The sequence below is a fragment of the Euprymna scolopes genome, chromosome 5, assembly GCF_053919585.1.
Source record: "Euprymna scolopes isolate OS-2025 chromosome 5, ASM5391958v1, whole genome shotgun sequence".
NCBI lineage: Eukaryota > Metazoa > Mollusca > Cephalopoda > Sepiida > Sepiolidae > Euprymna > Euprymna scolopes.
Window position 1 is genome coordinate 22,495,059 of NC_136486.1, and position 26,573 is coordinate 22,521,631.

General features: G+C 33.6%; 1 protein-coding gene across 1 annotated transcript in view; it reads right to left on the reverse strand.

Annotated features, from left to right (window-relative positions):
• Positions 1-5,158: 5,158 nt before the first annotated feature.
• Positions 5,159-26,573, reverse strand: part of LOC145276737 (peptidyl-alpha-hydroxyglycine alpha-amidating lyase 2-like) — a 117,402-nt gene continuing 95,987 nt past the window's right edge. The window contains exons 6-10 of the mRNA XM_080127962.1: positions 22,751-22,818; positions 19,657-19,735; positions 14,121-14,233; positions 11,896-12,002; positions 5,159-7,636 (exon numbers count right to left, since the gene is read on the reverse strand). Coding sequence (XP_079984088.1) covers positions 7,529-7,636; positions 11,896-12,002; positions 14,121-14,233; positions 19,657-19,735; positions 22,751-22,818 — 475 coding nt within the window. The 3' untranslated portion in view covers positions 5,159-7,528. The remainder of the gene's footprint in view (positions 7,637-11,895; positions 12,003-14,120; positions 14,234-19,656; positions 19,736-22,750; positions 22,819-26,573) is intronic.

Here is a 26,573-nt window from a genome sequence, read left to right on the forward strand (position 1 = left end):
CTACCTACTTCCTGTTTTGCACAGAATAAATCTTGCGATTTTATCGCTGCCCTATTGTTACTTTTATGGTAGGTCCGCAACTGCGCGCCAATCTACAGCGTTTTTAAATAAAACGTTTGCAACAAATACTCGTCTAGCTGCACAACCGTCAACAAATGCCTTCACTTTCTATCTGTGCCTTACACTAAGCAAAACTTCATGAGCAGGTTCTTTCCTAGAGCAGTAATACTGGGTCCGCTTCCCGGCTGACTATAACATGGTCGTTTTTAAATCTAATCTGAATAAATTCCTATTGAGTCGTCCTCTTAGATCTACTCAAGATCCACCATGATTAATAATATTTCCTTACTATGAACCTAACACTTTGCCTGGAGGCATTACTAGGATAAAAGGTATTCTTACTTCCACATTAAAAAAAATAAATAAAAAATTAAGCGAAACTTTATAACTTTCATTTAAATAGCAAGTTGTTATCTATATGCATCTGAATTTTATATTGCCACTTCAAATATTTATAGAATATAATAGTTACAGCAACAATTTCATGTTTAATATTTTTATACTAGCAGGGTGACTCGACGTTGCCCGGGATTGCATGATCAACGAATATTTCACTCCCATATTTTGTCATTGAAATCATTCATTTTTTTTTCTCCAATCAAATCAATTGATTGCCTGCTCTAATTGGGGACCCGCCGCTGTGTACCTGGAGGAAGGTTCACGTGCCCCCCCCCCCCACACGCACACTTGATTCACAATGTATTGTAGTTTACAGTGCACTCTAGAGAACCTACTGCTGAGTTTATAAATTATTTTTTTTTATATATGGCTTGAATTAGTTTTAAATGCAAAAGTTAAATATCGTGCTTCAACAAAAACATTGATTTCAAACGGCCTGCAATATCAAAGAACCTACTGTTAATTTTGTCTGCCTTTTCATCTTGTGTGATAATAAAACTTCTCAAATGAGCTTGCAATGTTAGGTTGTGAACTTTGATCAAAATCGCCTGTTCCTTTCATTGGATTATTTTGATTATCAGTCATTATCGAAGACATTCCAATACAAAACCTATTTAAGAACTCTGCCAGGCATATAAAGTACCTTTGTGTGAAATTTCATAAAAATCGACCCAGCCGTTTTAGAGTCCATAGAGAACAAACACACACATGCACAAAGTTCATTTTTATAAAATAGTAGATATAAACAGGAATTATTCTTAATCTAATTGATCAATCATTATAAAACTTGTAACTCTGTGAGACACAAGTGATCGTAATGTGAGTTATATTTAGTTTCATGCGAAAGGGGTGGAAACCCTTCATCAAATTTCAGATACGCTAGATTTTGTGAAACTTTAAAAAAGAAATATTAGATATCAATCAAAATATTCTTAAATATATACTTTAATAGACTAAGTTTATTTGGAGTATTTTTAAGATGTTTACAGGAAATATGGGCAAAATTTTATTTAAAAATTGAATTTGATCGCATCTGATATTCTTTGTGTTCTGTCCTTCATTGGTCCATGCATCACACTTTGAAAAAGGCCACTGCTTAAAAAGGCCAAATTTACGAAATTTGACTTTATAATTGCTAATTCTGTTAAAGGACAAGAATGAATGATCTCCCTTTGTAGACCCTCTCCCGAATATCATAAGATACGATCATTGGTGTGAGAAACGAACTCGTAATTTCGATGTGCAGCAGTTCTTCCATGATAAAGTTAACAAAAGTTAGCGTTAAAAAGGGAACATTCGAAGGGAATAGGGCAAAACAAAAAAACATTTTTTGCTAAGATGTGCTGGACTGAAGGAGTAAATTAAAGATTCTCTTACAATGTGATTTTATTTGTATTGAACTATGTAGCACAATGTTACTGAGTTTATTAATACTTATCTGTTTGAGTCAGTTGTATATTTTCATAGAAATGTCAACAAAAACACTTGTATTTGTTGCATGTTATTGGATTTTCTGTCCAAAAACTTTTTTTCTTGCTATCCAGAAAAATATTGGTTTTATGAAAACATATGCTGATTAAATATTTCTCATTCCGTGGAATTTTCACGGGTTTTGCTAGTTAAGCAATATTTTTATTTTTTTTTTTCATTTATTTATTTATTTATTTTTTTTTTTTTTTTGCATTTTAATTTCTTCAGACAGTTGAAGCCTTTATTTTTAGACATTTTCTAGAGTTAAATTCATGTTAGTTGGTAAAAAAGATTAAAGACATATCAATAGCGTTTTATTTATTTTTTATTTATTTATTTATTTTACAGCAACTGACAATGTTTTGCTTTATATGTTTAAGAAAAAGATTCAGATTTTCTTCTAAATGCATAAATGAAGATAAACACTCTAAAAATAACATTGATGATTCTATTATCAGTGTGTGTTCTAAGAATGCATAATTATTAAAATTATAAACAAAGAAATTGTCATGAAAATTTTCACTAGATAATTACATTACATTTGTTGATCCAAACAAATTATAATTACTGATGCCTCAGTTTTTCTCTGGTTTAACCTATGAACGGTCTGGAGTATCTTACTAGGAATACTTGCCCATGTGTTTATCTCTTTTAATAGCTTTCTTACCATATAATTTAGTTTCTGGGAATTGTCTTGTACTTCTGAGCTATTCTTTTCCAATTGTATCTTTCATAAACAGTTCACTTCTCTAAATTGATGGTCAAATTTGTGCTAATTTTGCATCAAATAATAATCCATATTAATGCTTACTTGTGCATTCATAATAATTCTTTGCTGCACCTTATAACAAAGGTTCACACGAAATTTCAGTTGAATCCAACCGGCACTTTTTTAGAACACAAAAATATATAGCTAGATCTTTAACAGTTACCACTAAAGTGCTGTAGCTGTTCATTTGAACCTGAAATCATAAAAATTGATCAGTCATCTCATAAGATGTATAGCAATAACATACTGAATTTTCCAGAGTCTACGACAATTTTAAATTCCTGTCTAAAAACTTATTTATTTATTTATTTTTTTTTTAGTAACTGCAGTCTTTAAGACAAATTTGATAAACGCTGAGCTGAGAATGCAATTTTATGGCTGACTTTAATCGAATTGTACATCTATTTATTTCCTCTAATATTTAGCAAGTTCCCGAGTTAATGCTGCTTGAAGATTAGGCTGTGTGAAGGTACTGACTGATTGCATTTTTAAAATTCAGCTGTGAAAATTAAGCTTTAGTAGGGTGCATTCCAATTCCTGCTGTAGCTGTCTATTTAAACCATAAAAAAGTCATAAAAATTGGTCATCTCATAAGATATATAGCATAAAAAAAAGTCATAAAAATTGGTCATCTCATAAGATATATAGCAATAACATACTGAATTTTCAAAAGTCTACAACAATTTTAAATGCTTGCATTAAAAAAGGTATGGAAACTTATTGAAGGCACCTCATAATTTGTGTGTTCGGCAACTTGATGGTTGCAAGGTTGAGAACGCAACATGATGACTCATTAATATCACAACCATACCATCTGCATATGCTTCAGAAGCAGTACTAAATTTTTTTTTCATTTTCTTTCTTTGAAGATTGTAATGCTGGGTATGAGGCAGCCAAACCAGATGTCACCATTCCCTTGCTTTTTATTGAAATGAACCGAGAGCTCTTTTTATTATCCCCGTTGTTCCCTTTAGTGCAATTGTCTGGATCTTTTTTGCACTTGGTTCGTCAGGAATATTAGTTAGGTAGGACTTCAGGCTTCATAAGCCATATAGCACCTATAATAACTGGTATGATTGATATCTCCCTAAGATTCCAGTTTCTTTCCATATCACACATGAGACCTTGATATTTGGCCTGTTTCTCTCTTTCAGCTCTGTTCAGACCTCCATCATTAGGGACACTCACTTCAATCAAGGTTGCCACTATCTCTGACTTATTCCATATAGCTGTCAGGTTTCACAGCAGCATTTTCCAGGTAGGTGGCTGTAGGGATTACATGGTCGCAATATATGGTATATAAGTCATTTCCAACTGTTATTTCAGGTTGATGTTCCCAGGACTTGCTGCTACACTGGATGTTTAATTTTTTACAGATGGTCCAGTCGAGGTACTTACATACTCCATCATGTCTCGCTGTTTAGTGGCCGTCCCCCAAAAGAACTTGAATACTAAATCATGTCTTGCTGTTTAGTGACCGTCCCCCAAAAACAACCTTGCAACTTGATACCAGATGACTCTCACTTTCCACTTCTGTATGGCAGAACCTGCATTTGTTGTCATTACTGAGACCTGCCATCTTCTTGAATGCATTGGTCATCAATTCCTGATCTGGAGCAGCCATTATAACCCTTTCCTGATCGTGGTAGAGGGCTTCCGTCTTAAGCCAGTCCAAGGAACCTTCTTTGTCTATGTATTCCTGGGAGAGTTCCCCAGAAAATACTTTGCACGCTGTTATTGGCCACACTCTTCAAGGTTCCTCCTTTGGAAGGTCTCGGTTTATTTCTGCTGGCTCTTTCTTGATATTTCTGTGGCAGGCTTCTTTCTTAGAACTGCACGCCTGTGGAACTCTGTTCCGTCTGCCTGCTTCCCACCTGACTACAACTTGGATGTCTTCAAGTCCAACGTTAACAAATTCCTAATGAACCGCCCCCTTAAGTAAACACTTCATCAAATCTGCACACTAACGCTATGTACTTGCAATAACCCTTATCCCTGAGTGGCTTCCGGGCCTTGATAAGTGGTGATCACTGTGTAAAAAAAAAAAAAAAAAAAAAGGCTTGTTTGGTGTTTCAACCTTATCTGTGAGACAGCCCTGGCCCAAATACTTGACCAGCTGGGTGACTGATGTTGTTCTGCTGGCTCTTGTCTCTTGATGTCTGTATATTATTGAGAGGATGTGATTCTGGGAGCTTCTCAGTTACTGGCCTGTGCTCACTATAGTTGCCCTATGTTGGTAGTTAATCTCTGAGAGCCACAGTCCTCCTCCTCTCCTGGGTAAATACAGTCTTGGTAGACACTGATTTCTATATATTACTTTCTGAAGTGTTAGTAGCTTTCGTGTCTTTACATCTAACCTGTTTTTGTATTTTTGTAGTCTTTTAACCTTGCAAATCACGTGACTTTTGTGTGGCACGATTTCCAAATAAATCAGATTACTGAGAAAACACAAGAAACAGATGCGTGTAGATTTTCTTTAATTTTGCGAATACAATTGAACGAAAAACATTTTATTTTTTCTCGTTTTGTAAAGAGGAAAATCCACGAAAGATCAGACTAAAAAGTCAAGAAAATATTTAAAATAATTTCCATTTTTTGTTTTGTTTGTTTCACATTTAGAAAAAAAAAAATTAGAATCCAGAAAAAGAAATTTTATTTTTTTATTATTGTTTTTTTTACAAACGTTTAATATTTAAACGTGACAATTTTGACAGCATTAAACCTAGCGTTTACGTTTTTGGATCAGAAAAGGTAAAAATTGAAATCTTGAAAATAACTATTGGGTATTCACAAATGTTGGAATCAAATGACAAAAACGAACTATGAAATCAAAATTACTGAAATCGAATGAATATTGTTTTGAGATGGGGAGAATAGGAATGGTTATTACATTTTCTGACTTCTTTAATGCATGTATGCATGTTGTGGACATAGTCGGCATCTCGTCTGAAATAAGGAATTATTCAAGTTAAACTTTGTTTTTATTTGATTTACTTCAATTTCGACTAGTGTGATATTATTACAACGGTTACCGTCCCCTAAAAATCAATTTTTACATGATTGGAAATCATTTAATTTTCAAACTCGTCTTAAATTGTTATTATTTAGATTCATCGTGTGATTTTCACAACATTTGCGAATTACTTAGAACCTCTATCCAGTTATGGCTGACGGAACAAGAGAATGCTACCCCCATGAAGTAAATAAAGGGTTTCCTTCGAAATTCTGTCCAAATTCCCAAGTTCACCAGAAACATTCACGAGTTCGATAAGATACACCTGAAGAAGGTCGGAGGTTACATCGACCAAAACGCAAGACGAGATCAGTAGTCCGAGGAATCCAAGGCATAAGGTTAGTGCCCTTGCATAGGTGACCATTCTGACCGTAATCATGCACAGTGGTGCAAAAAAAGCAATGCATGTGAACAACAGGTCAGTGATAGGATAATGTTGGCCAGCCAAAATTTGATTTTCCTACTTGGTGATTTTATTGCCTATTAAAAACGGGATTTACAGATCCATTTATAGTCATCTGCTCATATAATTATATGTGCAGTGATAAAACAGATTAGCTTTTACAAAGGATCTGGCTCTTTGGTGCTTATCACCATCATCTCTTATATATATTTCAGCGAAGCGAACTAAACGGGTCAGTTAAGTTTCTATTGATCTCAGAGACAGCTAGATCTTAGTGCTGTAACCTTATATATATATATATATATATATATATATATATATATATATATATATATATATATATATGTCCACGTATATATATATAAATATATAATTACCTGTGTGTATATGTATATATATATATATATATATATATATATACGTGTACATATATATATGTATATAAATTTATTCACAGGTATGTGTGTGTATATATATATATATATATATATATATATATATATATATATATGCACACATATATATGACTACTTCTCCACACATCTATAAATATACATATATATATATATATATATAGATGTGTGTATATGTATTTATAAATGTGTATTTATGTATTTACATATATGCGTGTACATATGTGTGTATATATACATATATATTTATATATTCATGTCTATATATATACGTGTTCACATATATTTATGAATATGTATATATACATATAGACATATTGTGTATATAGATATGTAGCTATATATACATATATATAAAAATATTTATATGAGAAAAATTGAAATATATAAAATAAAATTTACATTATTGATTAGTTCATCAAATATTTAAACAGGGACCATAAACCATCTTATTTTTCCTTATTCCATGGAGTTTCAAAAGTTAGGATTCATCATTAACTCTTCTCAACTATATATATATATATATATATATATATATATATGTGTGTGTGTGTGTGTGTGTGTGTGTGTGTGTGTGTGTGATAAATTTATTTTTTATTGAAACCATAGATTGCCAGAAGAGCAAAGTACATATATTTTTTCAATTAATTGTATTTTTTTTTAAATTTTCAACGCTGTATTATTTGGCCATATCCACAGCAACAAAAAACACATTAATGCTTATTTTTATCGTTCATTAGTTTTAAATTTGAAAGATGAAAACATGAAGAAAAAATTACTAGGATGTTTTTATGGTTCTCATAAGAAGAAAAGAAAATACTACATTTCTGGCACTAATTTCGAACAGCAGTAGTGACATTTGCAACGTCAAGTTAATGGACACCAATGAGATCTTTTTATTGATTCTTCTTGCCATTTTTCATCATTCGTCGCTTTATCTCTTGGTCCATCCCCTTCTTTTTTCGTCGCATTCAAGCGACGCTTGTCATTTCTTAGTCGAATCAATATTGAAGCTTGAACAATGGATTTCGCTCTTGACGAACGTCGGCAACATAGACTGCCTGGCCGTTGGGGGCAACAGCAACAGCATGCGGAAGGGAACTCTCGCGCTGTTGAAGAAAAAGGAAAATTCGTTCACAAAATAAAGAAGCGGGAATCGATTATAAAAAGGGATTTAATAAAACAGTAATTAATACACAAAGAATCGGATATATCGATTTTGAATTTTTGATATGCAAACGGATAATTTGTATTATTTTAATTGTATTATAATAATAAGTAATAATAAGTAATGATCTATGTGGACAGGTAGTCAAAGAAAAAAAACAAGAATAGGTTTAAATCTTCTAAAATTCGTGCTAGGATCGTCCACGTAACGGATAAAAATACTAAGTAAAATTCAGTTTTAAGTGACACTCATCCGAATGGTGGAAGTTCAATCCTTAGTCCAACCAACGTACATAGATACCTACAGTCTTTGATTAAATCCAGCTAAACGAACACATGTACACATATACCTATACTCTTTTACTAATAAAACAGAGCGGAATTTTACTTAGTACTTTATATGTTACGCCACACCTCCCTGGTATTGTTTACCTTTTGTTCTGCGTATCGTAATCGATGAAGTACTAAGTAAAATTCAGTTCTTAGCGCCATTCTCTTAAAAGTTCAAATATAACGGATTGGGGTCCTACGATTAGCTGGCGAGTAGGTTAGCTAGACAAATATACAAATTTTCACATTTAAAGTTGAGTTGTTTTCGGATCAAATAGTTTTGAAAACAAATAGTAAATATTTCACAGATCAATAATTCACCAGAACAATAAACAAAAACAAATTTGGCATCATTTGTAAGCGTCAAAGATGACGCAATTGTGGTTTCAAGTCGGGGATCAGTTTACATGACAAAATAAACATATTATTATATAGTTAACAGGAATTATACCTTGAAGAGCAAAGACGACGAACCACTTTCATCATGTAGTCCACAGAAGTTTTGGATTGAGTTAATCGCTTAGAGAAAGCGTTGGCTCTTTTATGTTCGGGAAGTAAGAGGCACCTTTACGAATTTAAGATGTAATACAAGCCATAACTTGGCATTGCGACTCCAATCACCACGGCGTCAATTAATGGAAACCTACATACATTTGAAATTGTAAAAACAGATATGACTGTTTATTGTTGTTCATAGAACTGTATCCTGAAGGTTTAATGTTGAACAGCTGTTCTTTTAATTATGCATACGTTTCGTAGACTTTAGTTAGCAGCCCGTTTGAAAGAATTCTCATGCTCATATGTGTATTGTATACTAGCTGGACGCCAGGCGTTGCCCAGTTGTACAATATGATATATTTATTTATGCTGATTGCGTATGTATTATAAAATAAACCCTCTATTGAATATTATATATTAAGAGAGAACAATTTGCCCGGTGGACTATTTCGTAAATATATATATATATATATATATATATATATATATATATATATATATAATATAAAGCTGAATGTGTGTGTGTGTGTATGGTCACGAATAGGCTCCTATATGGTTGACTATTTTAAAAAAACTGATTACATATAATGATAGATGTATCGAGACACAGGAATGGGTATGTTTGATCTGGCAGACCAGTGGTTCATTAAAATTGTGGGGTCTGTGTTCGCGCCTGGTCCACAAAGTATGGAAATAAAAAATTAAAAAATTAAAAAAGAACGTTTACAAGTGTTTTTGATATAGATGTACATAAGAATACTTTGATAAGCATGTTTTAACTTAAATAGAGATGGTATAATAAAATTGTGGGGTCTGCGTTCGCGCCTGACCTCCATAGAATGGAAACAGGCACAAACTTTAATAAATACTTTTTATATCTATCTGCGTAAGTATACTTTGATAATTATGTTTCAGTTTGAAGAAATATGGTATAATAAAATTATGGGGTGTTCGTTCGCGCTTGACCTCCATAGAATGGAAATATGTCACAAAGGTTAACAAGGTTTTTTTTAATATAGATCCACAGAATATTGTGATAAGTGTTTCAGTGTGAACTGCTATAGTATAATAAATTATGGGGTTTATCTATTTTATTTTTACTTTCATCATATTTTGCTTTGGTTTTGATACCCCCAAATTCGAAGCTATCTCTTTACAACCCTTCCTTTTCATAACCTATCATAATTTCATAAATCAGAGTCCATTTTCTGTATGTATATATATATATATATATATATATATATATATATATATATATATACATACATATACGTTGACGGGTACTTTTGCTAGTATATATATATATATATATATATATATATATATATATATATATATATAATGTCGTTTATCAAATTCCGTCTGTGTTTGTTTAAAATATCAGTTTTGACGATGAATGCCTGGAAAATCACTGTTGATTAATGTTTAGTTTTAAAATATGCAAACAAAGAAATGATTCGCGGCGATTTTAAATGGTGCCTCTTCTTCTATCGTAAATTGAATTCATTAATCAGAAAAAAAATAAAATAAAATGGTGAGATATACACGGGATCAGTCGATCTGTAGTCGAATGCTCTACTACTGAGCTATGTTTCCAGACAGCAACAAATCTGGTTTTTTTATTGAGATTTTATTATCTGTCTTGCTGGTGCAACCTAAAATATTCCTCTGTAAAAATTCTTTTTTTTTATCTATAAGAAAGAAAGATTATTTTTAGGATCGGATTTTTTCGATTTTCGATACTTATCGGGCGAATTTCTGTATAAAACATATCTAAGAACACTGCCTTTGTGTGAAATTTGAAAAAGTTAGGCTCAGCCGTTTCGGAACCTATAAGGAACTCACACACACACACACACACACACACACACACGCACAAAATGACTTTGATATAATAGTTAAGATTGAGATGTTTACACTTTACACCCACACACCCACACACCCGCATACACACACCAAGCTTCGATAAATTGATACGCAGTATTTTACAGGGATATTATATACACTCATGACAACGAAACGATTTTATGCATACATGAAAAGGCACGAACATTTATAGTCATATAATATATTAGTGTATCGGAAAGGCACAAAAGGTTGATATGACTATATAACGCAAGGTTCAATCATTAGTGCGGGTAATACCAAGAATACATTTTTGAACTACCTTAGGTTTCTACCTGGTCATGTATGACAAAATAAGAGCATGCTACCGCCTGTAGAATAAATAGTCACCGTTCTCATAATAATCATTACATCACAAATATCATCAATGCTGAAATGAACATAACATGATTTGATAGCTTAGATATTGCATTTCATTTTAACAAAACCTCATAACGAATATTTCTATTAGTTTTGGAGATACACGGGTTACAAAGTCGCGAAATCTTTAAGCTGTTTTTTGACCTTTTTTTAAAGTGGTGTTAATACTGTATGATTCTGGAGGCCTCATCTATATTATTCGGATTATTGTTCCCATCTTAGGTTTTATTCTCACATCTAGGCAGATGTATCTACCGCGAATCTCCCCCTTTCAAAAAGTATCCAATATTATAGGGCCAGCATTATCGGTTAATTTCCACCCTTGTCTTGTCGCAATGTCACATTCCTGTGCATTTTTTTACACGGTGGTCCCCACTTATCAAGGCCCGGAAGCCACTCAGGGATAAGGGTTATTGCAAGTACAGTAAGTTAGTGTGGAGATTTGATGAAGTGTTTACTTAAGGAGGCGGTTCATTAGGAATTTGTTAACGTTGGACTTGAAGACACCCAAGTTGTAGTCAGGTGGGAAGCAGGCAGACGGAACAGAGTTCCACATGCGTGCAGTTCTAAGAAAGAAGCTTTGTTCATGGAATCCACGTTTTGATTTAGGCACAGATAAAGAGTGGGGGACATTTTTCACAGTGGATTCAGCTAGACGGGTGTTTTACAAGTATTTTAATTGACTGTTCTCTGATGAACTCATAGCACTTGTGTCCCGTCGACGTATATACTCCATTAACCGAACTAGCAGCGAAATCCCACACCTTCATTGTTGTGATCCATATACGTCGGAGAGCCTTCTACTCTAATAGTTTCTTTTTATGAACTACTATACTTTGGAATACTCTTCCTGTTTCTCGATTCCCTGACTGCACTAACATGTAGAAATTTAAACGTAATGGGAACAGATGTCTCGCTGCTTAACTCCCCAAATAGTACCTTATAGGCATCATCTCAATTAGAAGCCATTCATGTCTAAGTGGTAATACACCTTGTTTGGGGTGAAAAAAGTTTTACAAAACCTGAAAATAATCCAAATAATCAAAATTATCAATCCTCAGTTAAAACAAATACCGAAATATAAATGTTTCTAAAACGATTCGCTTACCGGATAGTGAGCCGTTGGCCAATTTGCAATGACCTCGCCATTCAAGAGATCAATTGTGCTGCCAAGACCTCGTCCCATCAATTGACTGACCACATAGAGAACGTTCACTGCAAAACAAAAATACATTTTTTAATAAAAATTGAAAACCAAATACTGTATTTTTTAGATGAAAAAAGTCGATATTGACGTCACTTAGAAAGTTAAAATTGCGAAATCCGGAGAAAAGAAACGAAATACGTTTTAATAATTTTTTTATACAAAATAAGTAAATAAACAAATAAACAAATAAATAAATAATACCGACTTTTTTGCGTCTTCTTTTTTCAAACGATATTTTCTACCGAAATCTTTTGAAAACGATTCGTTCATTTCATTTTTCATATATTTTTTATTCATTTTCCCGACAATTTATTACTTAAATCTTTCGAAAAAGATTTGTTCATTTAAATATTTTAATTTTATTTATTTTAATTATTTTAAAGACGCAAAAAGTTGTTTTTATTTCTTTTTTTGTTGCGTCAAAAGTTGGTGTTGTTTTGTTGTTTCTTTCTTTGTTTCGTTTCCTGTATCCGGATTTCGCAATTTTAAATTTCCAAGTGACGTCAGCATCGGGCGGCCATGTTTTCTATTCAATCTACGAAAGACCAGATTGCCAAATAAAACATTTATTTAAAAAGCTGAGACTTTCGACAAATATATCCTTTTCAAAGGAACATTTTCTCTTTTCTTAATTTTACTGGTATTAACCTCAGTGGAGATGACTCTCCAGTAAAAATGCAAAGCATAATTCCGTCTTGTTTGGGTATGCATAACGTGATTAGCGCTTTTTAAAAAAATATTATTTTTTTGTAAAGGTGTTAGTCATATTTTAGAAAATATTATTTTTGTGAAGTATTATTTTTATAAATTTGGAAACAATTAAGATATTTGTTTAGTGAATTATAATAAGACTTAATATTTGTTTTGCTTTCAAATTGCTATCTAAATATTAATTTACTTGTCCGTACGTCCAGTCTGACAAAAACACCATCACAAACATTAATTAATGAGAAAAGAATGACCTTCTTTTATAGTTGATCTGGGGCTGTTTTACAGTTTGTCATTGTGCAGAGTTTGCTAGAAACCGCAAACGTTAAATCTTTTGAACTTTGACCCCTTGGAAGCTCAAATTTTCGACCCAAACCGATTAAAAAGCTTGTCTTATCTCTGAATACCCTTTATGTAAAATTTCAAATGTTTAGACCAGAAATTGGCTGAATAATTTGGTAGAGAACTTTGACCCTCATTTTAACCTCTTAGCATTTATTTTTAGGGATTCAAATCAAATTAAAAGGTTTGATCCATGCCATAAGTAACCTACGTTTAAAATTTTAAGTGTTTAGACCCGAAATTGGCGGAGGAGTTTGGTAGAGTTTTCAATGGTCAAATCGTTGAACTTTGACCCTTTGACAGACAAATTTCTGGAGAAAACTGATTTAAAACATTCTTTCAAATTTCAATACTCCTGATGTCAAACCTCGAGTTTCTAGACTGAAAATTGACAGAGTTATTTGGTAGGGAAACGTACACACTCACGCACACACACACACACACACATATATATATATATATATATATATATATATTATATTATATCATATTATATTATATTATATTATATTATTATTTACTATAATAAATATTAAATACCTACAGTCATTAGTGCTTCATCCTTTCGGGAATCACCAGTGCAGGGTGACACGAGTAATGCCAGTCGAGAGATTCGAACCCAGGCAACAGAAGTCATGTCTGGCTTCATTAGCAAGGACCTGAACCCTTCGGCTACCGTCAACCGCGAGAGATACAGTTGAAATTAAACATTTATTCTTATTGAGCACTTTCGAAAAAATATTAGTATTTAGATATGTTAATAATATCCCTAAACTTAATTAATTATGTATATATATATATATATATATATGTGTGTGTGTGTGTGTGTGTGTGTGTGTGTGTGTGTCTCGGTTAAATATAATGACTTCCTTCAAAGGTGACAACTAAAAATCAATCTTATAGGAAACCATAAAATGATGTAAATTACAAGTGTTTCTAGAATAATTTCGCTTAATTTTATATTTTATGGATTGTTTTTGTTTTTGTTTTTATTAAAATATATTTTTCGATAAATGAAAGAAAATTAAATAAATCCACTGTCAACAAGAAGAAGACATGTGATTGGCTTTACTTACTGTTCGGATCGTATCTCAAGGCAAAAATGCGACCAAGTCGTCGATTGGCAAATGAAGACACGAATTCGCCGGCTTCTTCTTCATTTTTCAAACCTGCCTTGAAACACAAAATCCTGAAACACATAATTAAAGATTTTTTTTTTATCGAATCTCAAGAAGAGTTTTCTTTCATTAGTTAAAGAAAAACTTGACAAACATTTTGCAACTAATTTAACAATTATTATCTTTAATTACTATTCATATTGTCAAATTTGTGAATGACATACAAGAATGCATGGATTAAGCGTCGCCATAATGTATCACTTGCGTCAGATGGTGAATCACAGAACCGACAGTATAAATTCAAACCTATACACTCTTAAAAAATCAAAAACCTCTCCGAACAAGTAATATCCACAAAACAGTAAAAGGAGAATGGAAGTTCGAGGCGAAAATTCCTAGACACACAAAAAATGGGTACTGGTGCATATTGTGAACCAGACGTATCTCCGCGTTCGCTCGGCTTTGGTCGGAACATAACGTCAACGGCCAGGTTTTTCCGAGCAACAGATCGGGTTTAGCTGCTGTCTGATGTAAAACGCCGATCAGCCAATCACAACGCGGCGCGCTGAATTACAACGAGGCGACGCTGCGCTGCGCTGCGCACCTAGCAGACGACTATAGGATAAATATTGGAATGGAAAAATATATATATTACAAAAAATACTTTATAAAAACTTTAAAAACAAAAAACAAATTTCTTTGAACATTTTTTTTTTTAAACATTTTCTTTATAATTGTTTGATCCCCAACAAAATAAATTTTGGCTTCTTCCAACCTTTCCTTGACAGTTATTATTTTTAAAAAGTGAATAATAAAACACTAAATTACGGTAGGTCGTTTTTTGTTTTTGATTTTTACATTTTACACACACACACACACACACACACACACACATACACACCCACACACACACACACATATATATATATATATATATATATATATATATATATATATATATATATATATATATATATATTAGTAGGCCGCCTGAACTGCCCGGTCGTAAAATACGCTTAAATATTATATTTTGATTAATGCAGATTTTGTATTTATTAATAATAATAAATTAGACAAACATATAGTAATGGTTAAAAAAGTTAAAAAAATAAAACTGACACGTGCGCCACCACTGAGAATTGAAACCAAAACCTTTAGCTTACGATTTACTTTTTCCTTCGACGTTAATGCCTGAGCTATTAAAACATACTTACTGCAAGGCTAAAAATTAAAACATGAACCAGTAGCTATTACATTACGCATGCATGTTCGTAATGTCTTCGTTCGGCCTTTACCTGGCAATTATTATTTTATTTTTTTCACGCTTTTGCAGCGATCTTCCCTGACTTAAACCATACTATAAAGTTTCGCATGGGTTCAAATACCCTATATATTGTTTCATGTCCGTAGACCAAAAACTGACAGAGGAGTTTGGTAGGCCCAATCTTTTAAACAAATATATGTACGCATGCATAAATATATATAGAAAGAAGTTTGTGTTTACTATAAGTTTTTACGCAAATTTTACGCAAGTATAAATCATGTAAAATATAATTACACGTAATAGTTAACTAAAGATTACCATTCCATAAGGAAAACGAAAAAAACCAATAGGGAATTAATTAAAATGAGTGTTTAAAAGAATATGCAAATTAGCTAGATCTTTTGCAAATGAATGCACCTCTTTTTTCTGTTGTTCTTGGTCTTCGGGCCGGGATCAAAGTGTAGTATCTGTTCCGGCAGATACTGCAAGCTATGATTAGCTAAGACTAGCTATGACTAGCAAAGACCAGATGTGGGGGCAACCCCACATGCCTGACCTTTAACCAGCTCTCATTCCCCACCTCTCGGGAGCTGGTCCCCTTTTCCCCTTCCCCCTCCCTTCACTCCTCACATTAAAAATCGGCCTTGTGCCTAATTTGCTCGGTGGGGGAGCAAATAAATACCATCTGTTCCGGCAGATACTGCAAGCTATGACTAGCTATGACTAGCAAAGATCAGATGTGGGGGCAACCCCACATGCCTGACCATTAACCAGCTCCCATTTCCCACCTCTCGGGAGCTGATCCCCTTTTTCCCTTCCCCCTCCCTTCACTCCTCACATTAAAAATCGGCCTTGTGCCTAATTTGCTCGGTGGGGGAGCAAATAAATACCTTGGCCTTCGGGCCGGGATCAAAGTGTAGTATCTGTTCTGGAGATGCTGCACTTAAGATAATTTGTACCAGTCAATAGAGGGGAAACCCTCTATACTGGGACAATTATTATTTTTGGTAACCAGAGTGCCCCCTTTTTGCCTACTTTTAGGGGAGCTGGTTTTCACCCCACATTAAAAACGGCCTTGTGCCTAATTTGCTTTGGTGGGGAAGCAAAAAAATACATCAAAGTGTAGTATCTGTTCTGACAGATGCTGCAAGCTATGACTAGCAAAGACCAGCTATGACTAGCAAAGACCATATGCGGGGGTAACCCCACATATCTGACCTTGGTCACTGAAGAGGCAACCCTCCATACCAACAGTTTCTAATCCAGCTCCCACTTCCCACCTCTCGGGAGCTGGATCCCCCTTTCCCTCCCCCTCCCCCTATCTCCACATTAAAAAACGGCCTCCTGCCTAATTTGCTCAGTGGGGAAGCAAATAAATATCCAAAGTGTATCTGTTCCGGCAGATACTGCAAGCAAAGACCATATGTGGGGGAAACCCAACATATAAGACCTTGGTCAATGTAAGGGCAACCCTTCATACCAATTGTCACTATCCAGCTCCCAGGGGAGTTGGTCCCCATTTCCCCTTCACTCCTCACTTTAAAAATCGGCCTTGTGCCTAATTTGCTCAGTGGGGGAGCAAATAAATACCTCAAAGTGTAGTATCTTTTCTAGAGATGCTGCACTTAAGGCAATTTTTCCCGATCAATGGAGGAGAACCCCCTCTATACTGGGACAATTACTATTTTGGGACCCAACCAGAATGCCCCTTTTGCCTTTTTTTCGGGGAGCTGGTATAACGCCACATTAAAAATGACCTTGTGTCACATTTAGCTTTGGTGGGAAAGCAAATAAATACTAATAGAAATAAGGGTTTTTGATATGAATATCAATACACAAAAAAATATAGGAGTATTAGATTATATATATATATATATATATATATATATATATATATATATATATATATATATACGTGTGTTTTTAAATCCCCGAAACAGTATTTCATGGTAAACAACTGATTCCTTAAAAATAAATTATTACTGGTACTATAGTGCATTCGAGAGAGCAAGTGATTGCAGGTGATTGAATGACTTACTGACTAAATGGTTTTCTGACGAATGATAATTTTTTTTTTGTATAGTTTTAAAGGTAAAACTTCCAAGAATATATATATATATATATATATATATATATATATATATATATATATATATATATATATATATATATATATATTTGGGTGAGGGCGACTGTAATAGATACATAGAACTACAAATAAATAGACGGATGCTCTTGTAAATGCATGTATTTCTTTTGACATTTGTCCATAGAGTTTTTCGTAGATTTCATATTGAAACGATCGGTAGAGTTCACCACGCCTCTCAACATGTAAGCACGTTCATAGATACCTACACTTCTAAAGTAGATCCCGCTAAACGAACGCAGGTACACATAAGTCTATACATACATTCTCTTACTGTCAAAACAAAGGTATATTAATGTACACATATATCTCCATGCTTATTCCTTTGCAAAAACGCAACGCATGCGGCACTAGCTGAAACGAACAAGTGTACAAAACAGCTCTTTTCCTCGGGGACAGTTTTTCAGACACATTGAACACTTAGGCTTCACGAGCTTCATCAAGTTGTTAAATAAAATTAATCTATATTTGTATCGATAGATGTCGTCATTCTTTGTTTTTATAATGTCGTATCCTTCTTCGATTTATTAAGCAGCAGAACGCGATTATATCATATCAAGTAAACGAAGAAGGGAAAATATTTAAAACATTTGTATTTATATAAATATCTAATTTACTGACCGATGTCCGGGGTCACACAAAAACCATCATCGCAAACATTAATTAATGAGAAACGAATTACCTCCCTTTATAGTGACTTTTTATCAGTTAAAAATCATTAAAACAATTTCCTCTCCAAAAATTAAAAAAATAAATAAATAAATAAAAATATAGCTGTCTGTTTCCGGTTTCAAATTTGTTATTTTATTTTATTATTAAAAAAAAAACATGTTGAAGGAGACTCTAATTTTTTTATCATAGATTTTTAAAGTTAATTGACATCTGTTCCTTTATAATTTATATAAAAACTTATCCATAAAACAAAAGCAAAACAGCCTGTAGGCTGAGACAAACCGCGTCACACACAGACACACATACACACAGACAGTACGAAAATTTATAATAGGATTAATTCTTTTAGCTTTAGTGTTAAAAATAATTAACTAAAATTTGTTTTAAATTCGTCGTTATTTGTTATATTTTAATTTTTAATTTAATTTTGTGCTTTTAGAATTTTCAATTATAGTGGAATTTCCCTGGCTCCTGCTAGTTTGTATTATTAGTATTATTTGTATTACTGTTGCCATCCTACGTGTTATTCTCACAACTTTTCGGCCGATCTAACCACCCACCTTCTCTAGATGTATTATATAGTACTTAGGAATCTGTACTGAATTTTAAACGGAAATCTTTATTTAATCAACGGGGGAGGGGGCATATTCTTGTTCCGTCAGCCATGAACGAATAGAAGTCATAAATAATTCGTAATTTCATCCTTAGTAATGCCCGTACTGAGGATTGAACCTTCAACCTCCAAAAGATTGCCACTTAGAACTGATCCGCTACACCAAGGGTGGTTGATATTTTTTATCTTTTGTCCATAATGACCCGTGGCGTAACGGATGAAGTACTTGATAAAATTCAATTCTAAGTGATACTCTTCCTAATCTTAAGTGCGGGCGTCACTCAAAATACAATTGCGAATAACTTCCAACTTCTACTCAGTAATGGCTGACTGAACAAGAGCATGCTACCCTCGTGCGTTTAATAAAGGATTCCGTTCAAAATTTCGTATTGATTCCCAGCGACGTCAGAGTGGGGGCGCTAGAGTTGCTCACGCATCTGTCCCTTTTACTATTGCTTTAAAAGTGGCCTTTTATGAGGAATGTATTATAGACCTGTGCCTCACCGAGACACGGTTGTTTTTTCTTTTTTTTTCACTTGAGCACCTGCCCTGAAAGCGTTCCCTGCACATCACTACTGATTCCTGAATTCGATAGAAAGATTCCCGAGTTCGACTGCATTATTCACCCGAAGAAGGTAGGAGTTCCGTTGTCCGAAATGTGGTGTGAATAACACTCGACGAGAACAGTAGTCCGAATAATACAAATAATACAGAGTATCAATCCTCATCTCAAAAGTTAAAAAAAAATAACATTTATCTTAGTTAAATGTAATATGATTGCGTTTGTAATTCTAGTTACCTTCTATTTTCTCGGTCAGCCACGTACAATCGGTCTAGCTGTTCCACCAGTGCAATGCTATGGACGACCTTCAGTTGGGCTGAAAAAAAAAAGCAGAAGAGAAAAACAAAGTTAATGGCGACAGAGGCGTTGCGATCCTGCAAAACTGACGGAGGCTGATGAAAATTCATACAGGACGGTCACGTGCTGTTAAACTTTGTTGGATTTAAAACAGATGCTACCGATGTTGTTCTGATATATATATATATATATATATATATATATATATATATATATATATATATATATATATATATATATATATATATAGGTGAACGTGTCTGTGTGTGTGTGTGTGTATCTGTGTACATTTTCCTACGCAATAACTTTGTCAATTTTAAGTCTACAGACTCGAAATTTAATATACAGGGTACTGAGATTTGGAAAAATCTTTGTAATCCATTTTTGGCCAGAAAATTCGGCTGTTAAGGGGTCAAAGTTCAACGATTTAAACTTTGAGAACTCTACCAAAATCCTCCGACAATTTTGGGTATAAACACTTGAAATTTTAGATATAGGTTCCTTGGACATGGATCTAACTTAATAACTTGATTTGAACCCAAAACAATAAATGTTAAGGGGTCATGATAAGGGTCAAAGTTTTAAAAAAAAATTGATCTCTGTGATCTCTACCAAATTGCTCAGACAATTTCTGCTCTAAACATTTGAAATTTTATATAAGAGGTTATTCAGAGATAGGGCAAGCTTTTTAATCAGTTTGGCTCGAAAACTTTTAGTTACCAGATGGTCATAGTCTAAACAATATGATATAAATGTGGGTGTATCTCAGGGACCGATTCTTGGACCTTTATTATTCCTGATATTCATAAATGACCTCCCTGATAAAATAGTCTCTGAGATGGGTATATTTGCTGATGACACAACGCTGTATAACAGGTACCAGGAGAAAATGAATGACACATCTCCAAGGCAATGGCGGAAACCCTAGAGGAAGACCTCCAATCTGTAATGGAATGGGGTCAAAAGTTGATGGTAACGTTTACTGCTGCCAAAACTGTTCGTTTCCTTTAGTAATTACAAGAAACCTTCTCAACCACCGATAGCTATGGCTAAAGATATATTACCTAAAAGTACTTCGTTCAAACTCCTCGGTTTAACGTCCACAGGGACCATGAGATGGAACAGATATATCGAGGGCATTGCTGCGGCTGCTGCGATGAAGGTGGGCTCTCTCTACCGTGCTAGAAAGTTACTTACGCCTGAAAGTATCCTGTACCTTTACAAGGTCACCATTCGCCCATGGATGGAGTATTTATTGTTGTCACATTTGGGCTGGTACATCTGCTACTAATCTCTCACTCCTAGACAAGGTTCAAAAGAGAGTCGCCAACTGGTATGGCCCCGAACTGTCATAAGCTTCAACCTCTCCCATTTACGAAATACTGCACCCCTCTGCCTGTTCAAAAAGTATTTTAATGGTGACTGCTCCGACTAACTTCAAACAGTTGTACCCCCTCTACGTAAATACCCCCGACAAACGCGACAAGCAGTAAAGTCCCACCCCTACACAGTAGAGATCCCTAGATGTAAGAAACCTACTCTAATAGTTTTTTTTCCCCAGAACTAGTAGACTTTGGAATTTCCTTCCGGGTCCCTGCTTCCCCAACTGTACTGACATGAAGAAGTTCATGTGTAATGTGAACAGACATCTTGCGGCCCAACTCCCTTTCATAGTATCCCTGCAACTTATGTTCCTGATTATATTCCTCTACATCAAAGTTGCACTGTGCATTGTTTAGCGTGAAAATATAATAAAAAAGTTGCTACATGGATGGCATTTCGTATTCTTTGCTTGGTTGTTGAAAGTGTTGGATCCGTCTTATATACAATAATTAATAAAGTATGCGAGGAACGTGTACATCGTTGCATATGTTATGTTAATTATTAGTATTCTATATTGTCTTCTGACTCGTTTATAATGGAAATCATCACAGAGAAAGAATAAAGACACTTGGCGTAAGGGGCTACGTGAATAACAAGTATAGCCCGGCGGCGCCCATCCCTCTCCGGGCTCCGGGCACATACACCACCTGGTATTACCAAATCGTCACCCATATTATTACTGACCAGGCTCAACGTCACTTACCTTCGGTAATCTAACAGGAACTTTTGTGTCAGCGTGATTATGTAAGGAAATTAAATAAGAAATAATTACCTTTAGCTTTTTTTTATAAGGAATTGATTTTTTATCAATGAACTTCTCTCTCCAGTAAAACCTTTGAAAGTGCCACCAAGTCCCTATTTCGAGTTTTATTTGCTTGAGTTTAACAGCCTATTAACAGCCACTAGAAAATGCAACTATTAAGATCAAGGGCTTCACACATGGAAAAGTGACGATCAGAAAATGAAGACCAGACCGCGCACGTATGTAAAAAATACGTTCGTTATTGATTTATTTCTTGCTTGCTTAGCGATAACACACATGTGCACAAGTGCGCGTTTGTGTGAAGAAACTATGCCCTTCCCGAGTGCTTCCCATCGTTTAATGCTTTGAATGTTTTTTTATGTTGCAACAGGTTTTGATGGTCGAAGGAAAATTAATCTATTATATAAAACTCACCTGTCTTTTTAAATGTATGTATGTATGATTATGTATGTATGTATGTATGTATGTATGTATGTATGTATGTATGTATGTATGTATGTTTAAAACTTTCGACAGAGGCGATTGATTTTCAAGTAATCGGTATCATTTTGAAGCTTGACCCTTCGGACGACAAATATGGAAAAATTGGCTAAAAACATTAATTCCTGGGCAGTTTTCTACAAAAAGGGTCGCCTTTTTGCATCGCCATTTTTGCAAGTCATCGTATCAGTTAGAATGCTTCGACTTATTTCAACGTTCCGAACTTCCGGTCGCGTCATGGAGTAGGGGTAAGACGTCAGGTTTTCTTTCACTTTCTTTTCTGTCTTCGCGTCACGGGTTCGAGCCTGCCTGCCGACTACCACTTTTTTTTTTTTTGCTCAACACACACTTCCAAACATCCGGACAATGCCGGGCATCCAGGCTAGTTCAAAATAAATCTTCACTTACATGTTTCGCCAATAGAAGACAGCATGGTTCCATTCTTAGCGAACTTTACAACTCGACTGTTACAATACCTGGAAACAAAATAAAACATAAGCTTCAATATCTGTTCAATAATTGAATTTTTTGCTTGTTGTCAGGCATGCGTCCTCGTATCTTTATAAGAGGTTTGGTCCGTCGGTTGATTGTCAGTCTGTTACAACGTTTCAGTTTTTTGTTTTTTTTTACAAAGGAGTCACCACTTATCAAGACCCGGGGGCCACTCGAGGATAAGGGTTAATGAGTGTACAGTTGTCAAGGGGAACATGTCAGTCATTGTTAGTCGTGGGAATTTGGTAAAATGGATTACTTAAGGGGATGGCTGATCAAGAATTTGTTCACGTTAGACTTGAAGACAACCATATTGTAGTCAGTTGGAAAGCAGGAAAACAGGCGTGCAGTTCTAAGAAAGAAGCTTTGTTCATGGACTGTACGTTTAGGTTTAGGCACAGATAAAGCTTGTTGCTTTGTCACGGTTTATATTTTAAATTCAGAACTTTTTCACATAAAGCTAAAAGTAACCAATGAAAAAATAGTACTTATGCAGAGTAAGGTCGTACTGTTGTCTGAAATTTTATGGCAATTTACGTTAGTATCGAAAGGTGCCGAAACGCTGAGTCAATGACATTGCAGCAAACAAAAGAAAAACATCACACCAAAAATAATTTAAAAACATCGGTTTATTAATAAAAAAAAACTTAATAGTTATCTTGATTTGAACAAACAAAGCATAAAATTCGTAAGAGAGAAATATTAAAAATCGTTTATTATCAGTTGTTTGTTATTAAAACAATATTAGGTGTTTGTTATTTAAAAAAAATATTAGTTGTTTGTTATTTAAAAAAATATTAGTTGTTTGTTATTAAAAAAATATTAGTTGTTTGTTATTTAAAAAATATTAGTTGTTTGTTATTAAAACAATATTAGGTGTTTGTTATTTAAAAAAAATATTAGTTGTTTGTTATTTAAAAAAATATTAGTTGTTTGTTATTTAAAAAAAATATTAGTTGTTTGTTATTTAAAAAAATATTAGTTGTTTGTTATTTAAAAAAATATTAGTTGTTTGTTATTTAAAAAATATTAGTTGTTTGTTATTTAAAAAATATTAGTTGTTTGTTATTTAAAAAAATATTAGTTGTTTGTTATTTAAAAAAATATTAGTTGTTTGTTATTTAAAAAAATATTAGTTGTTTGTTATTTAAAAAAATATTAGTTGTTTGTTATTTAAAAAAATATTAGTTTCTTGAAAAAAAATATCGGATGTTTGTTATTCACATAATATCAGTTGTTTGGTATTCAAAAAATATCATTAAACTTACCTTACAATGAATGTTTTTATATTTTAATTTATTAATTTTCTTCGAGTTTCGTAAAATTGTCCAATATTAAATATTTACTTTTAGAATAATAAGGTAATCCTCACTCAAGATACTTAATAGGGTTATTTGTTGCTCTTTTTAATTGCTTCTACGACTTCAACAAGTAGGAGATTCAAGAATAAAAGTTTATATCTGTGTGGCTACCACATCACCTCTACGGCCACTTTTATAACTAGATGTAACTAGTTCAGAGAGACGAAAGTATGTCTCTGTCAACGAAAGAGATATGTGGGGATCGAAAAATACCCAACACGATCCTGCAATATTGGACTATTTGCCGTGTGGATGTAATACTATAGAGGATGGAAGACGCTTCAAAAAGTAGTTACTAAAACGTATTCCATCCTCTATCGCCCAATATTACTAACGTCCATCTCTAACATATATAAACTACTATAATTATTTAATAATTCCCTCGATAACTATCTCTCTCTCCCTCCAATCTATACACCTATACAAGATCCCATATTATGCCCATTGCTAGACGTCGTATCTTTATCTTGTTACCTCCCCTTCTTCTTATGATGAGAAGCATTAGGTTTCGAAATATCTGGCATAAATAGCATTCATAACCCCTACACACGATATTGTATTCTCTTGTTTCAAATTGATTAAGAAATCTGTTGTGGAGACGCCCACTAATTAACATAGGCGGGTGAGTGAGATATATAAAGGTATCAATCACCAATACCGGAGGAGTCCGGCAACGACCGCTAAATAGGCAAGACGCCTATGCTGCCTCCAGTAAGACATGCAACACGCCACCTGCCGGAATATCTCCAACTGAAGTATATCTGAAGACCTGTAAATATGTATATAACCTTTCTCCCTAATATATTATTGCATACCTTTACTTTCGTGTTCTTGTTAATTATTTGTGCAGACACAACAAAATCTATATGCACCAATATATATTTTTCTATTATCAATATATTTTCCTCTTGTATCTATGCTCCACCTGCATGTCGAGCTTTTTATTTTATCGAAAAGTCTCAATTTAAAGAATCTTTATATACTTTTTTATCCACATACACACACACACATACATACATACATATATATATATATATATATATATATATATATATATATAAATTTAGTTGTTAAAATTAAATTCTGAAAATCAAAGTATCGACACATATATTCGAGTTAAGAATTTATTGTTCGACAAAAGGAATATATAGAAGGGGTTATGTTGATTTCCTTAATCCATGGGTTTTCAATAATGGCTTATATCATCAACTACTATTATAAAAAGAAAAACTATTAATAAGTGAGTTTAGGATTAAAAGATCCATTCTGCGACATAATAATGCTATGAGAATAAAAAAGCTTAAGTACCTTAGGTTCCAGAAAGCCAAATAGATAAGAGGAAGGAAACCTAGCCATACATATCTAAAACACCCAATATATAGTCTAAAGAAGCTTTGAATAAAAAAAATGCAAAAATAAAATAAAGAATGTAGTTTAAATTCCCGGATGGAAAAAAAATATTAACTTTAACTTATCGCAGACTTAGCCGCTACATAATCCGACTTTTAAAAAGTTTATAATGACCAAAGAGAATTCATTTATATAAGGATGAAAAAAAAAAGCCTTTCCTAAAATGGTTAAATAGAAATAGACTTAGCACTTGCATAAGTCGATTTCGCAAAAGTATTCAATTTTAAAACAGAATTTAACTACATAAGGATGAAAAGAGAAAACCTCAATTAAAATTTTGTAAATAGAAAACGAGGATCATCAGCTGCTATATATACAGTGATGATCATATTTATTGGCACGGTAAAATAAAAGTTAAATTTTGTCTAATAAATTCTAAAAAAGGGATTAAATTAAAGAAAATAACAAAGTATATTATGTATTTTTAACTGGCCTTTCCGATGCAGCAATCGGATTTTAGAAAAAATAAATAACAAAGGAACAACAAACATAATTGCAAAAAACCCTTGTTCAAAATTATTGGCACGGCTTTGTTTTTCTTTTAGTATCAGTATAATATCAATCAATTTCCGGTTTGCGTGCTTTCTAAACTTTTTTATAGCCATATTATGCTTGTTTAACGCTAATTCAGTGAATAATTTTTTTCAGATAATTTTTAGATAGCGATTTATTTAAACTATTATAAGTGACTAAATTATAATTTTCAATCGCCATGGTTAAAACTAAGGAACACAGCGAAGACGTCAGGAAGCTTGTTGTAGCATGCCATACCAATGGGGAGGGCTATGATAAGATTTCAAAGAAGCTAAACCTTCCCAAATCCACTGTTAGAGCCATAATAAACAAGTTCAAATCGCAAGGCCACGTTATGAGTTTAGAGGGTAGAGGGAGAAAAAGGATTCTTTCCCCAAGAGATGAACGGAAAATTGTTCGACAAGTAAAACAAAACCCACGGATCTCTGTTGGGG